At 34.4% G+C, this 14,683-nt stretch overlaps 1 protein-coding gene across 2 annotated transcripts in view; it reads right to left on the bottom strand.

Moving 5' to 3' along the window:
- CCDC152 (coiled-coil domain containing 152) overlaps positions 1-14,683 on the bottom strand; it is a 51,021-nt gene that overhangs the window by 15,044 nt on the left and 21,294 nt on the right. For both annotated transcript variants that reach the window (XM_050793477.1, XM_050793476.1), the window contains exons 5-6: positions 7,085-7,149; positions 3,063-3,165 (exon numbers count right to left, since the gene is read on the bottom strand). In XM_050793477.1, the coding sequence (XP_050649434.1) occupies positions 3,063-3,165; positions 7,085-7,149 (168 nt within the window). The remainder of the gene's footprint in view (positions 1-3,062; positions 3,166-7,084; positions 7,150-14,683) is intronic.

The raw sequence follows: 14,683 nt of genomic DNA, 5'->3' as shown, positions 1-14,683 counted from the left end.
GAAAAGAAATAACAAAGATCTGAGCAGAACTAAATGAAAATGAGATGAAAACCAAACTCCAAAAAACCATACAAAGGATCAATGAGACAAAAACTGGGTTTTTTGAAAGGACAAACAAAAGTGATAGATCATTTGCTAGATTAACCAAGGAAAACAGAGAGAAACAGAAGTTTCCAGATAAGCACAATCAGAAATGATAAAGTTGACATTGCAACTAATACCACAGAAAGACAAAAGATCTTCAGAGACTACTATGAACATTTCTATGTGCACAAACTAGAAAATCTAAAGCAAATGAAAAAATTCCTGGAAACATACAGCCTCCAGAGATTGAACCAGGAAGAAATTGAAATTCTGAACAGGCCATTAATGTGCCATAAAATTGAATAAATAATAAAAAATATACCAACAACAACAAGAACAAAATCCCAGGACCAGAGTATTTACAGGCCAGCCAAATTCTACCTGATGTACAAAGAAGAGTTGGTACCAATATTACTGAAGCTATTCCAAAAAGTTGGGGAGGAGGGAGGCCTCTCTAACTCATGCTATGAAACCAGTATCATGCTGATACCAAAATCTGCAAGGACCCCCCAATAAAAAATAAAACAACAGGCCAATATTCCTGATAAAAATAGATTCAGAAATCCCCAACAAAACACTAGCAAACAGAAAATCCAGTAACACATCAAAAGGATAATTCATCAGGATCAAATGGCCTTATTTCAGGGGTACAAGGATGATTCAATATATACAAGTCAATAAATGTGATTTGTTACACAAACAGAATTAAAAACAAAAACTGTGTGATCATTTCAGTATATGCAGAAAAAGCATTTGGTAAAATCCAACACCCTTTATAATAAAAACCCTAAAAAATAGGCATTGAGGGAACATACCTCAAAATAACAAGAGCCATACATGACAAACCCACAGCCAACATCATACCGAATGGGGAAAAGTTGAAAGCATGTCCCCTAAGAACTGGAACAAAACAAAGATATCCATTGTCACCACCCCTATTCAACATAGTACTGAAAGTCTGTAGCTAGAGCAATCAGGGAAAAGAAATAAATAGTAGACATCCAAATTGGAAAAGGGGAAGTCCAATTATATCTGTTTGCTGATAATATGATTCTACATCTAGAAAACCCTAAAGATTAATTTAAAAGATTCTACACCTAGAAAACCCTAAATATTCCTCCTAGACCTAACAAATGACTTCAGTAAAGTTTCAGGATACAAAATGAATGCATCAAAATCAGTGGCATTTTTATAAACCAACAACACTCAAACTGAGAACCAAATCAAGAACTCAATCCCATTAAGAATTACCATACACACTCAAAATTACCTGGAAATACATTTAATAAAGAAGGTGAAAAACCTCTACAAGGAGAACAAAACAGTTTGATAATATAAATCATAGATGACACAAACAAATGAAAAAGCATTCCATGCTCATGGATAGGAAGAATCAATATCATCAAAATGACTATACTACCCAAAGCACTCTACATACTCAATTCCTATCAAATTAACAATGTAGTTTTCACATAATTTGAAAAAGCAGTTTTAAAATTTATATGGAACCAAAACAGAGCCTGAATAGCCAAAGTAATTCTAAGCAAAAAGAATAAAGCTGGAGGCATCACATTACCCTACTTCAAACTATTCTACAAGGTTATAATAGCCAAAACAGCATGGTCCTAGTACAAAAATGGAAACACAGATCTGTAAAACAGAATAAAGAACCCAGAAATAAAGCCACACACCTGCAACAAACTAATGTTCAAAAATTCTACAAAAATAAACAATGGGGAAAAGATTCCCTATTTATTAAAACAAATGGTGCTGGGAAAACTGGTTAGCCATATGAAAAAGAATCAAACTGGACCTCCATTCCTTACCATATGCAAAAATTAACTCAAGATTGATTAAAGACTTAAGTGTAAGACCTTAAACTATTAAAATCCTAAAAGAAAACATAGGAAAAACTCTTCTGGTCATTGGCCTAGGCAAATAATTTATCAAAACCAAAAATAGACAAATCGGATTTAAAGAGTTTCTGTAGAGCAAAAGAAACAACAGCATAAACAAACAACCTACAGAATGGGAGAAAATAATTGCAAGCCGCGTATCCACCTAAGGACTAATATCCAGAATCTACAAAGAAGTTAAAGAAATCAACAAGACAAAAACAACCCCATTACAAAGTGGGCAAAGGACTTGAACAGACACTTCTCAAAAGAAGACAAACAGCTGACAAGCATATGAAAAAATTTTCAACATTACTAATTATCAGATAAATGCAAGTTAAAACAACAATGATATACCTTCTCAAACCAGTCAAAATGACTATTACTAAAAAGTCACAAAAATAACAGATGTTGTCAGGGGTGTGGAGTAAAGGGAACAACAATGCACTGTTAATGGGAATGTAAATTAGTTTTGCCCCTATGGAAAACATTACAAAGATTTCTCAATTAACTAAAAATAGAATTACTATTCAACCCAGTAATCCTACTATTGGGTATCTATCCAAAGGAAAATAAATTGTTTTATCAAAAAGACACTTGTACTTGCATGTTTATCACAGTTCTATTCACAATAGCAAAGTCATGGAATTAACCTAAGTGCACATCAATGATGGATTGGATAGAGAAAATGTGGTATATATACACCATGAAATACTATGCAGTCATAAAAAAGAATAAAACTGAATTATTTGCCAACATGGTTGGAGCTGGAGGGCATCATTCTAAGTGAAATAACTCAGAAACAGAAAGTCAAATACTGCATGTACTCACTTATAAGTGGGAGCTAAACAATGGATACTTATGGACATAAAGATAGAAACCATAGACACTGGGAACTCCAAAAGAAGAGAGGGTGGGAGGGGTGAAGGTTGAAAAATGACCTACCATGAGTTATGTTCACTATATAATTGATGAGTTCACTAGAAGCCCAAACACCAGCATTACACAATATACTCATGAAACAAACCTGCACATTATATCCCTTGAATCTATAACACAAAAGCAAGTTTATTTTAAACTTACCTTTTTTCTGCATGTCCTGATAAAGTTTGCTTATTTCTGTCTTATATCCCTCCTCTTTGATTTTCATTTCACTTACAAGTTTGGCAATATTATTCTTATATTCCTAAAGATTAAAATATATATTAATTTTTAAAATTTAAATATGTGTATATAACTTTTGATTCCTAGAAAGGTGAAATTCTCCATTCATATTACTTTTTAAATACTTTAAAAATTTTATATTACTTTTAAAAAAGGTACTATAAATGTAATATAAATGAACAATTTCACCTTTCTAATAATTAAAAGCTATCATATCTACAAGGAAAAATGTTGTTCATTGTTTGAATAATCAGCTTTCAGGTAGACCCATTTTATTTTATTTTTTATATGTATAAAGTATTTATTTTTTAATTTAAATTTACATTTTTGGTTGGGTGCGGTGGCTCACACCTGTAATCCCAGCACTTTGGGAGGCTAAGGCAGGCGGATCACGAGGTCAGGAGATTGAGACCATCCTGGCTAACATGGTGAAACCCCGTCTCTACTAAAAATCCGAAAAATATTAGCTGGGCATAGTGGTGGGCACCTGTAGTCCCTGCTACTTGGGAGGCTGAGGCAGGAGAATGGTGTGAACCTGGGAGGCCCTGGAGCTTGCAGTGAGCCAAGATAGCACCACTGCACTCCAGCCTGGGCAACAGAGTGAGACTCCGTCTCAAAAAAAAATTAAAATTTTAATTTGAAAATTAAAAATTATATTTGTGATGTACAACATGATGTTTTAATATATGTATACATTGTGGAATGTCTAACTCAAGTCAATTAACATATCTATATTATGGATATGTTCAATATATGTTAAATACCTCACATATTTATCACTTTTTTGTGGTGAGAACATTAAAACACTACTCTCTTAGCAATTTTTAAGTATATGATACATCGTTATTGATAACAATCACCAAATTGTACAGTAGCTCTCCTGAGTCTATTCCTCCTTTCCAACTAAAATTTTTATCCTTTCATCAACATCTCTCCAATTGCCCCCTCCACCACAGCCTAACCACCACTCTACTCTTGCTTCATGAATTCCATAAGAAAGATCAATTTCTGATCCAAGGAGATAAGATAAAGATAATACAGAAACAATGTCTTTTTTATCTTTGCTCTCTGGATACTCATCACCAGAGTTTAGAATATTAAGTATGCTCAAAATATTTAAATGAATAAATGCCGCTACAGAATTAAGGCATGTTCAATATAAGCCAAACTACACACTAGAGCCAACAAAAGGCACTGTTCAATAGCTAGCAAGCTTACTATAATGTAAGATGAGTCTCTTTGAATGCAGGCTGAACTTCTGTTTCCAAAAATTATATAAATATTCCTAATTCCCAGAGCAAGATTAGGCATTCCCCGTGGTAAGGGTATGTTTTATGAGGAGGCATAGAAGGAAAGATGAATTTGGGATTTGCAAAGTGCTTAACAGCTGCCTGAGATTAGCTTCTGAGGTTTTTGGAGGATAGGGGTGATTTATTATGCTAAGAACAGGGAGAGGAGCATTGAGAATGGTGATGGAAGACAGTTATTTTACTACAATTGTGAAGATAAATTTTACAACTTTACCAGGGGTATGGTCCTACATAAAGAAATTATTCAGAGGCCTAAAATGTAGGCAAGAGAAAAGGAAAGCAGGAAGAATAAAAGTTAAGTATGATAGTAGTAAAAAGACAATAATAAAGGCAAGAGGTCAATAAAAGCCTCTAATACCTAAAAGCTGGGGCTCACCATTGTATTCCCAACTCATTGTGTGTAAATACATGTATATATATACACACACACATATATCTTGATGTATATTTCTTGAATGAATGGGAGTGCCAATAAGAATTACTTTGGTCAGAACTCTTAAACTGGATCCCATGATTAGGCTTTTGATCAACTTCCAAAATTTAATGTAAAATTATACACGTATTTATTTGTGTGTGTGTGTGTCTGTGTGTGTGTGTGTGTGTGCACGCATGCATTTTTCTCAGTGAGGATTCATAGCTTTTAGTAGATATTTCATGGTATTGAGGAGGTTAAAAAATTTTAAACAGGTCAAGACACACTGGCTTATATGCCTACTATTAAAAATAGGCATACATTCCTCCATATTATCTCAGTTCAAGAGATTTAGTATGGATTCCTGTTTGTTCTACTTATCCTGCCAGGCAACTTGTAGGAATGGACAAAGCTATTCAACTTCTTGGCTCTGATTAAAACTGGGAAGATGAACCCAGTGGGCAATCCCACAAATTGCCATTTTCTATGTATCTAGATTTCTAGATGGGCAACTACAGAGTAGCTTTTATAAACTACTGACAACTGTGTGCACTAAGCTGTTGCTGCTCTGAGAAATCACAAGAGACAAACTTATGTACCTTTTTACTCTCCACTGATTTTTGCCACAGGAAGATGTCACCAGTAAAGTGGAATGCATGCAGTAATTTGGTAAGACCCAGGATTTGCATTCCAGCCTCCAGGCATGAAGACTATTCTATCTGGGTTAAGTCAAGCTGTATCTCACTAGATCTTCTCTTCCATTTTAGCCTGTGCCATTCCTAAAAAATGTAATCTTTTCATTTTTCTAAGGAGACTAATCCCTAATAGGTTACAACTGGTTGTCTTCTTTTCATATGCTTTCTGGGAACTTTAAATTCCAAGGAATAACTTCTAGTTTCACTCTTGATATATAAAACAATGATTCTCTCTATACAAGTTGCAAAATCCTTCTACTCTCACAAATACTGCTATGGAGTACCTCCTGAGTTTGTTCCTGGGGAGTTGTTCTCTATGAACAATGGAGAATTTTAGATGTGTTCAGAGGTTTTGAATTAGCAAATCTGCACTGTCATAGTTTGCTTTGGACAGCCCCTAAGTAAGAAATTCAGACTCTTGGATTGTGGTGTTTTCTCTTTAATTTCTTCCCCTCCGAACATTCCTATGATATGACAAAGCAGTATCCTAGTGCTTGAAGTTTTAGAAAGAAAAGTGCTAAAATTTTCTCCCCCTGGTTCCCCACCCCAATTACAACCTGACTTTAGCATCTATTGTTGAGATCTAGAGTCAATATATGAAAGGGATTGGGAAAGAATAAAGGGAAAAAGGACAAGAAAGGGGGAGAAAGGGTAGGATTCATTCCAGAAATACTTAAAAACCATCTCAAAATTGGTGATGAAAAGCTACATTTTCTAAGAGCATAGCCAGAATGCTACTTATTACTGTAGAGTATTAACCAGAAGTTCTGGGCAGGTTTCTTCAGAGGGTCCTCAGATGAGGAACCAGACTGAATTTAGAGAAGATTCTTCAAGTTGAAGGCTCCTGTAGATTCAAATTGAGTTTTGAGGATCTTTTGTCTGCTAGAATTTGACATATTAGCTCTTGAGCGATGAGGTAGTATAATGAACCTCTCCAAGAGTAGAGGGAACTGACATTTATTTAGTATCTTTTATGATTTTTAGACACTGTTCATGTGTTCTACAACTGCTATCACTGCACTGTTCCTACAGGAGACAAGGAAAAGTATCAGAGGGTATGGTGGCTCCTGGGAGATAAATAATTTGTGATCCACATGAAATGCCCCCTGTATTTGAATGGTATAATGATTACCCAAATCATAAAGAGTACAGATTCATTTACATTATAATAAAAAAGTTCACAAGTAGTAACAAATAGAGTTTACTAGAGTAAAAACTCCATTAACATAATTGAAAAATATGTAGCAAAATAACTGCATCTCTTTTTGGTAGAAAGAAAAAGTAATGCATGTTATATGTTAGTACATTATATTTTGTAAAAATAAAACTCTTAAAACTTGTATTGCTTTGAAAACAAATTGTCATTTACTACAGATTTTGGCATATATACTCATATCTCCACATACACCCACACCCACAAATACTTGGCTGTGTTTATTAATTTAAAAACCTCTTTTTTCCCCCTAATTTGAAAAGATAAATCTCCACAGGGACTTGACTGAATAGAATGATACATAAACTCACCTGTTCATGAGACTTCAACTTCTCTTTTATAAGATCAGCACTTATTTTTAGTTGTTCATTTTCACCTGTGTAAGAATAATCAAAGATCATAATATATAGCACTTTCCAATTAATATGAAAACATGTTTAACATTTTAGCTTCCATTATGTATGCATTCAACAAACATGCATCCAGCAGCTGCTACACATCAGGTACCACACTAGACACTGAGAATATGAAAGTGAAAAGAGTTATTGCTCTTCAAAGAACTTATAGCCTAGTGCTGAGTCAAATGTGTTAGTAGTTATAATATGCTATGATAATTACTCTTTAATGGCAGTATATCTGAAATACTACAGGAACCTGTAAAAAGAAAACCCAGGGCAGCTTGAAGTCAGGAAAGGAGAAGAAAAGCTACTTGAGATGAGATTTAAGTGATAGGCTTACCCCATGTTAAGAGAGAGCATTCTAAATACAGAAAATTGCACAGAAGACCATGGGCTTGAGTGAATACAGCTTGGAAAAACTACAATTCAAGTTCGGTATTGTTGAAGTGTAAAGTGTGAGCAGGAGCTGCTATATAGGTTGGGATCCTATCACTAGGTAGACACATTCTAGATGAACAATTTTGGATTTTGGTTTTAATTTACAGGGAGTCATCAAAGAACTTTGAATAGTGCAGAAGTGAAATAATGAGAGTTACATGCTAAAACGATTATCTGGCAATGTGGATGATGAATGAGAGCGTTTTGACCCTAGAGGAATGGATATCACTAAGTATAGGTCAAGTAAGAGATAACAGGAACCTAAATTACGTCAGTGGCAGTATGGAAAAAAGGAAGCAATGAGGAGAATTATTATTTAGATGATAGAATTATCTAGGAATTTAGTGACCCTTTAGTTAAAGGAGGCAAAAGAGAAAGGGGGAAACTTTTCTTTTAAGGTTTCTGGTTTGGGTAACTGAAAACAATACCTTTATAATATTTTTAACAAATTTTAAAAACCCTGTGGTTAATTTTGATTACTAAACATCCAGGTCAATTTAAAACTGTAATTTCCTATTTGATTGAAAGTTTTCATGATCCCTATCCAACTGGCTAGATCAGTAGCTGTAAAGAGTCAATAGAAGTGGGAAAGAAGTCTTAGTTTGCTCCTCAGTTGCTCTTTCCTGTCTTTCCTCTGGGTCATTTCTTGGGGGATGGAGACAGGAAATAAGGAGAGGCAAAAATTCTCTATTTAACTTCGAGGTTCCAGTCCTTTAGGTGCTTGTAGCAAATATATGCAGAGTCTGGACTCACTCCAACATTTGGCAACCTTTTAGCAGATGTCATTAGAACATGGAAATATGTAGCTATTTTATTGTTAATTGTGGCATGGGCCCTAGTCACTAATTCCAGGTCAACGGGAAAAGCCTCACTAGACATCCTATTACAGTTTCTCCTCTACAACCTTAACTATAAACACAACCAAGAAGTAGTTAAACAAAACAACAAATCAGTAAAGATTTTTGACATTATCTTCTTTTAGGAAGGTTTCTTTTGCAGTAGAGTAACGCTGAGAGGAGCCTTGGAAACAGAGTCCACTTATGAAACTATTGCAGAGGTATTAAATCACAGTATTAAAATTAAAACCTTGACTATAAACAAAACTAAGAATTAGCTAAACAAAACAACAACAAATCAGTAAAGATTTTTGACATTATCTGAACAACGCTTTAGGAAGGCTTGTTCTGTAGTACAGTAACATCGAGAAGAGCCTTGGAAACAGGGTCCACATATAAAACTTGCAGGGGTATTCTATCAAAGTATTAAAATTAAGTAAAAATCTAAAATCAATTAGTTTTCAAAGGTTGTGATGAGAAAATGATAGGAAAAGTGTTACATTTTTAAGGGTCATATTTAATACAAATTTTAATCTTGATGATGGCTTCAGTTTGTCAGATTGTGTCTTTCAAGAAATTAGTCCATTTCACATAGGTTATCATTTGTTCAGAGTATTCCTTTATTATCCTCTTTTTTTTTTTTTTTTTAAATATTGAGATGAAGTTTCACTCTTGTCCCCCAGGCTGGAGTGCGATGGTGCGATCTTTGATCCCTGCAACCTCCGCCTCCCGGGTTCAAGCTATTCTCCTGCCTGTGCCCCTGAATAGCTGGGATTACAGGCGGGTACCACCACGGCTGGCTAATTTTTGTATTTTTAGTAGAGATGGGGTTTCACCATGTTGGCCAGGCTGGTCTCCTTTATTATCTTCTTAATGAACATGACATTTGTAGTGATGTCCTTTCTTTCATTTCTGATATCATTAACTTGTGTAATCTCTCCTATTTCCTTAGTTCATCTGGCTAGAGACTTGTCAATTTTATTGATCTTTTCAAAAAAACAGCTTTTAGTTTCATTGCTCTCTATCGATTTCTTGTTTTCAATTTTACTAATTTCTGCTTTATTATTATTTCTTTTTATTACTTACCTTGGATTTAATTTGTTCTCCTTTTTCTTATTTCCTACAGTGGAAGCTTAAATTAATTTTAGCTTTTTCTTGTCTTCTCATATACACGATTTAATGCTATAAATTTCTCTTTAAGCACTGTTTTTGCTGCATTTCACAAATTTTAATAAATTGTATTTTCAGTTTTATTTAGTTCAAAATATTTTAAAATTTGTTGATATTTATTTTTTGACCACTGTATTATTTAAAAGTATTCTTTAATCTGCATATATTTTCAGATTTTTCATCTATCTTTCTGTTTTTGATGTCTACTTTAATTCCATTGTGGCCTGACAGCAGACACCGTATGATTTCTGGTCTTTCGAATTTGTTAAGGTGTGTTTTATAAGCCACAATGGGATCTATCTTGGTGAGTATTCACTAAGTTTGAGGAGAATGTGTATTCTGCTGTTGTTGGATGAAATAGTCCCATTATAGTCAATTGATTGATGGTATTGTTGATTTCAACTGTGTCCTTACTGATTTCCTGATAGAAGAATGTTGAAATCTTCAACTACAATAGTGGAGTCATCTATTTCTCCTTCCAGTTCTATCAATCTTTGACTCACATATTTTTGATGCCTTTGCTAGATGCATATATAAAATAATTTTTTGTCTTCTTGGAGAATTAATCCTTTTATCATTATGTAACACCCCTTTTTATCCTGGATAATTTTTCATGCTCTAAAATCTGCTGTTTGAAATGAATATAGCTACTCCGGTGTTCTTAGTGTTAGCACGGCATATCTTTCTCCAGCCCTTAGCTTTTAATCTATATGTGCCTTTATATTTAAAGTAGACTTTTTTGTAGAAAGCATATAGTTGGGTAATGTTTTTTGATCCACTCTGATAATCTCTGTCTTGTAAACTGTGTATTAGGCTATTGATTTTCAAAGTGATTTTTGACAAAGTTGGATTAATATCTAACGTATTTGTCACTGTTTTCTATTCATAGACCTTGTTCTTTGATCCTATGTTTGTCTTCTATTCTTTGTCTGCCTTTTGTGGTTTTGAGTATTTTATGTTATTTCATTTTCTCTTCTTTTTTAGCAAATCCGTTATACTTCAATTTTTAGTTTTTTTAGTGATTGTCCTAGAGTTTGCAATATACGTTTACAATGAATTCAGGTCCACTTTCAAATCCATTATACTGCTTCTCAGGTAGTACAAGTCTTTTATACTAAAGTATTCATAATTCCTTCCTCTCATTCCTTATGTCACTGATGTCATATATTTCACTTATGCATAAGTTTTTAAGTATCATTAAGTATCATTACTTAATAATACATTGTTGCTATATTTTGAATAAACTGTTATCTGTTAGATCAATTGAGAATAAGAAAAATAAAAGTTTTTATTTTGCCTTCACTTATTCCTTCTGTAAGGTTCTTCCTTTCTATGTATATCCAAGTTTCTGGCCTATATCATTTTGCTTCTCTCCTCTTTCATCACTTCCTGCAAGGCTGGTATACTTGCAACAAATACTCTCAATTTTTGTTTGTCTAATAAAGTCTTTATTTCTCCTTTCTGGACAATAAGTTTGCAGGATGCAGAATTATTGGTTGGCGTTTTATTCTATCTCTCTCAGCACTTTAAATATTTCACTCTACTCCTTTACTGCTTGCATGGTTCCTGAGAAGAAGCTGGGTATAATTCTTATCTTTGGTCGGTCCTCTATAGGTAAAGAATTTTCCTCACTCTTGTTTCAAAATTTTTTCTTTGTTTTTTATTTTCTACAATTTGAATATGACATGCCTATGGGTAGTTTTTTGAACATTTACCCTGCTTGGTGTTCACTGAGCTTCCTGGATCTGTGGTTTGGTATCTGATATTAATTAGGGGAAATTCTCAGTCATTATTGCTTCTGATGTTTCTTCTGTTCCTTTCTTTCTTTATTTTCCTTCTGGTATTCCCATTAAGTGTTTGTTACAGCTTTTGTAGTTATTACACAGTTTTTGGATATTTTGTTACTTTTTTCCTAGTCTTTTTTTTTTTTTCTTTTCAGTTTTGGAAGTTACTATTGACATATTCTCAAGCTTAGAGAGTCTTTCCTCATGCTGAAAAATTCTTTTCATTAGGCTATGTCTAGTCTACTAATGAGTCCAACAAAGGCATTCTTCATTTGTGTTTAGAGCCTTTAGCATATTAACCATAGTTTTTAAAAAATTTCTGGTCTAATAATTCCAATATCCCTGCCATTTCTGTGTCTGGTTTTGATGCTTTCTCTGTCTCTTCAAACCGTTTACTTTTTTTTTTTTTTTAAGTGTGCCTTGTAAATTTTTGTACAAAGCTCATGACCAAGTACCAGTAAACAGGCCTTTAGTGATTTGATGGTAAGGTGTTGGCGAAGGAGAAGCATTCTATAGTCCTATGATTAGGTCTCAGTCTTTCAGTAAGCCTGTGTCTTTGGACTGTGAGCTACCCTCATGCTTCTCAGTCCCTCTCCCCTTTGGTGAGATGGAATGACTAGAGTGGGCTGGAGTCGGCAAGGCTAGGGGGAGCTGAAATAGGATATTTTCCTCCCCTAAGGCAGCTTATCCTTGGCTAAAACCCCAGTAGTTTAGGTTCAGATAAAACAGCTTCTTTTGAGTCAGGCTTTCTTAAGACCAGAAGCTGTTGATTATTTCAAAATGGTTACTTTTCCTCTCCTCTGGCCAACAACATGAGGGGATTTTCCCCACATCTTAACTGTGAGATCTTAGCAGAGCTCTTACAGGTAAAACTTACAAAACTGTAGGGGCTCCCCTATGGGATTGGGTCCCCTGAAATTTTTAATCTCTTAGACTTGACCACGGTGAGCCTCCTGCAATTCATCAAAATTACATTTTAGGGTTTCCCGGTCTGACAAACAGGGAGGTTTCTGTTCTTGTAAGTTGTGATTTTCTGAATCTGCCTCCCTGTCTCCAATTCTAGGTGCATCAATCTGTCCTGTGACCTCACTTCTGTGATCAAAAGAGTCTAAGAATTGTTGATTTTTCAGTTTGCTCAATGTTTTACTTGTTAGCAGGGAATGACAACTTCCGAGATCCTTATATGTTTTACCAGAAACATGAGGTGCATTTGAAAGATTTTCATTAAAGTTAGAATTCTATTTCCAAGTTTTATGTGCAAGTGAGAATACTTAAAAGTGACACATTTTTAGCCCTGAAGTTGCTTAATGGTGGAACCATTTCTAAAGATACAATGGTTTTTCCATAAATTAATTTTCCAAAATCAGTTAATTGGCCACTGTTGGCTGACATTTTATCAAGTCTAATAGACTTTGATTACTTTTTAACTTAATATGCCTGATAAAGAGCTTGTATGGGGGTAGGAGAAGTGACAGCTCTCATAATTTCTTATTGTTGGCTTGTGCTTGCATTATTGTAATTATTATTGTCCTCAATATATGTTTTATTTTTTAAAACTACTTGTCCATTTTGGAAGGATTAGTTTGATTAGAACTAGCTACTTTTATCTATCAATCCTCTTATCTAGATACATATAAACTGTACTTCATGGCCATACACTGAAACTAGAGGAAAAAGCAAACATGCAATTGTTCAGTTTTAGAACTCCCATTCTCCTCAGAGAAAGAAGAACCTTGTGTATCACGCATGACATATAATTAACTTACACATAGAAAAAGGAATATTATCCTAGTTATTAAATTTTCGTAAGATGACTGGCTTTGAATTTTCAGATAAAAATAAAGATAAATAAGAATTGTAATTTTTTTCTACATCTCATTGAATTATCTTTTACATAATCCATAAGTCCCTACTGGAAAGATTCATTGATAAGACTAAAGGAAGGTAGCATTTCTCTCATTGTAACTGAAAAGTTTCTTAAACCTAGAGGGTAATTGATTAATTGGCTCAATAGTGTTACCAAAAAACCAGATCCTTTTAGTTTACTTTTCTTGCTGTCCTCCAAAATCATCCTGCTGGCATGAATTTTAGACTAGAAACAAGAAATCTGTAACAATTTTAGGCATTATATACAGTCTTATAACAACCAGAAGAACACAGTCCATCTCTTGGGAGAGAGGAAAACTATTCCAAAAGAACTCCCTTGGAGTTTGGATGCAATCAGCTTTCCCTGAGGCATATGGTTAAGTGAATAAACGGTGAATGTCTGAAAATGAAAAACAGTTTCCTATTAAGGAGAGAAAAGAGCTATTGGAAAGGAAACCACTGGGTAGCTTAAATAAGCAGATTAATCATACTATCTTGGCAATCAATTGGATGAAAATGGTCAAATATAGATAGTTCTTATCTATCATCTTGCTCAATCAAGGCTTGTAAAAGCATTGGGAAAGTGAACTCAATGAATCATCATTTATTTGCAAGAGGCATCATACAATATTCATTTTTAAGAATGGCTATTTTATTTTTTTATTATTTGAGACAGAGTCTCGTTCTGTGGCCAGGCTGGAGTGCAGTGGCGTGATCTCGGCTCACTGCAATCTCCAACTCCTTGGTTCAAGTGATTCTCCTGCCTTAGCCTCTTGAGTAGCTGGGATTACAGGCAAGCCCACCATACCCAGCTAATTTTTGTATTTTTTTTAGTAGAGGTGAGGTTTCACCATGTTGGCTGGGATATGGATTATAGGCGTGAGCCACAGCGCCCGGCCAAGAATGGCTGTTTTAAAACTTGTACCTGCCTTGTACCGGATCTCAAAGAGAAAGTTTTCTGTTTTCTCCCATTCTTTATGATGTTAGCTGTGAGCTTTTCATTTACGGCCTTTATTGTGTTAAGGCAAGATCCTTCCATGCCTATTATCTTCTCTATCTATACCTATTTTGTGAGAGTTTTAATTCATCAGTGGATGTTGAATTTTGTCAAATGCTTTTTCTGTATCTATTGAGGTGTTCGTGTGTTTTTTTCCTACTCATTTTGATAATAAATAGAAATCACATGGTGTATCACATTGATTGATCTGTGTATACAGAACCATACTTGCATCCCAGGGATAAATCCCACTTGGTTAGGATATATGATCTTTTTAATGGGCTGTTGAATTTTATCTGATAGTATTTTATTGAGGATTTTTGAGTCTGTGTTTATCAGGGATATTGGGATGTAATTTTCTTTCCTTGCAGTGTCTTTGTCTGATTTTGGTGTCAGGGTGATGCTGGCCTCATAGATGAAT

The sequence above is a fragment of the Macaca thibetana genome, chromosome 6 (assembly GCF_024542745.1).
Source record: "Macaca thibetana thibetana isolate TM-01 chromosome 6, ASM2454274v1, whole genome shotgun sequence".
Classification (NCBI taxonomy): domain Eukaryota; kingdom Metazoa; phylum Chordata; class Mammalia; order Primates; family Cercopithecidae; genus Macaca; species Macaca thibetana.
This window is presented reverse-complemented; position numbering and strand designations above follow the sequence as displayed.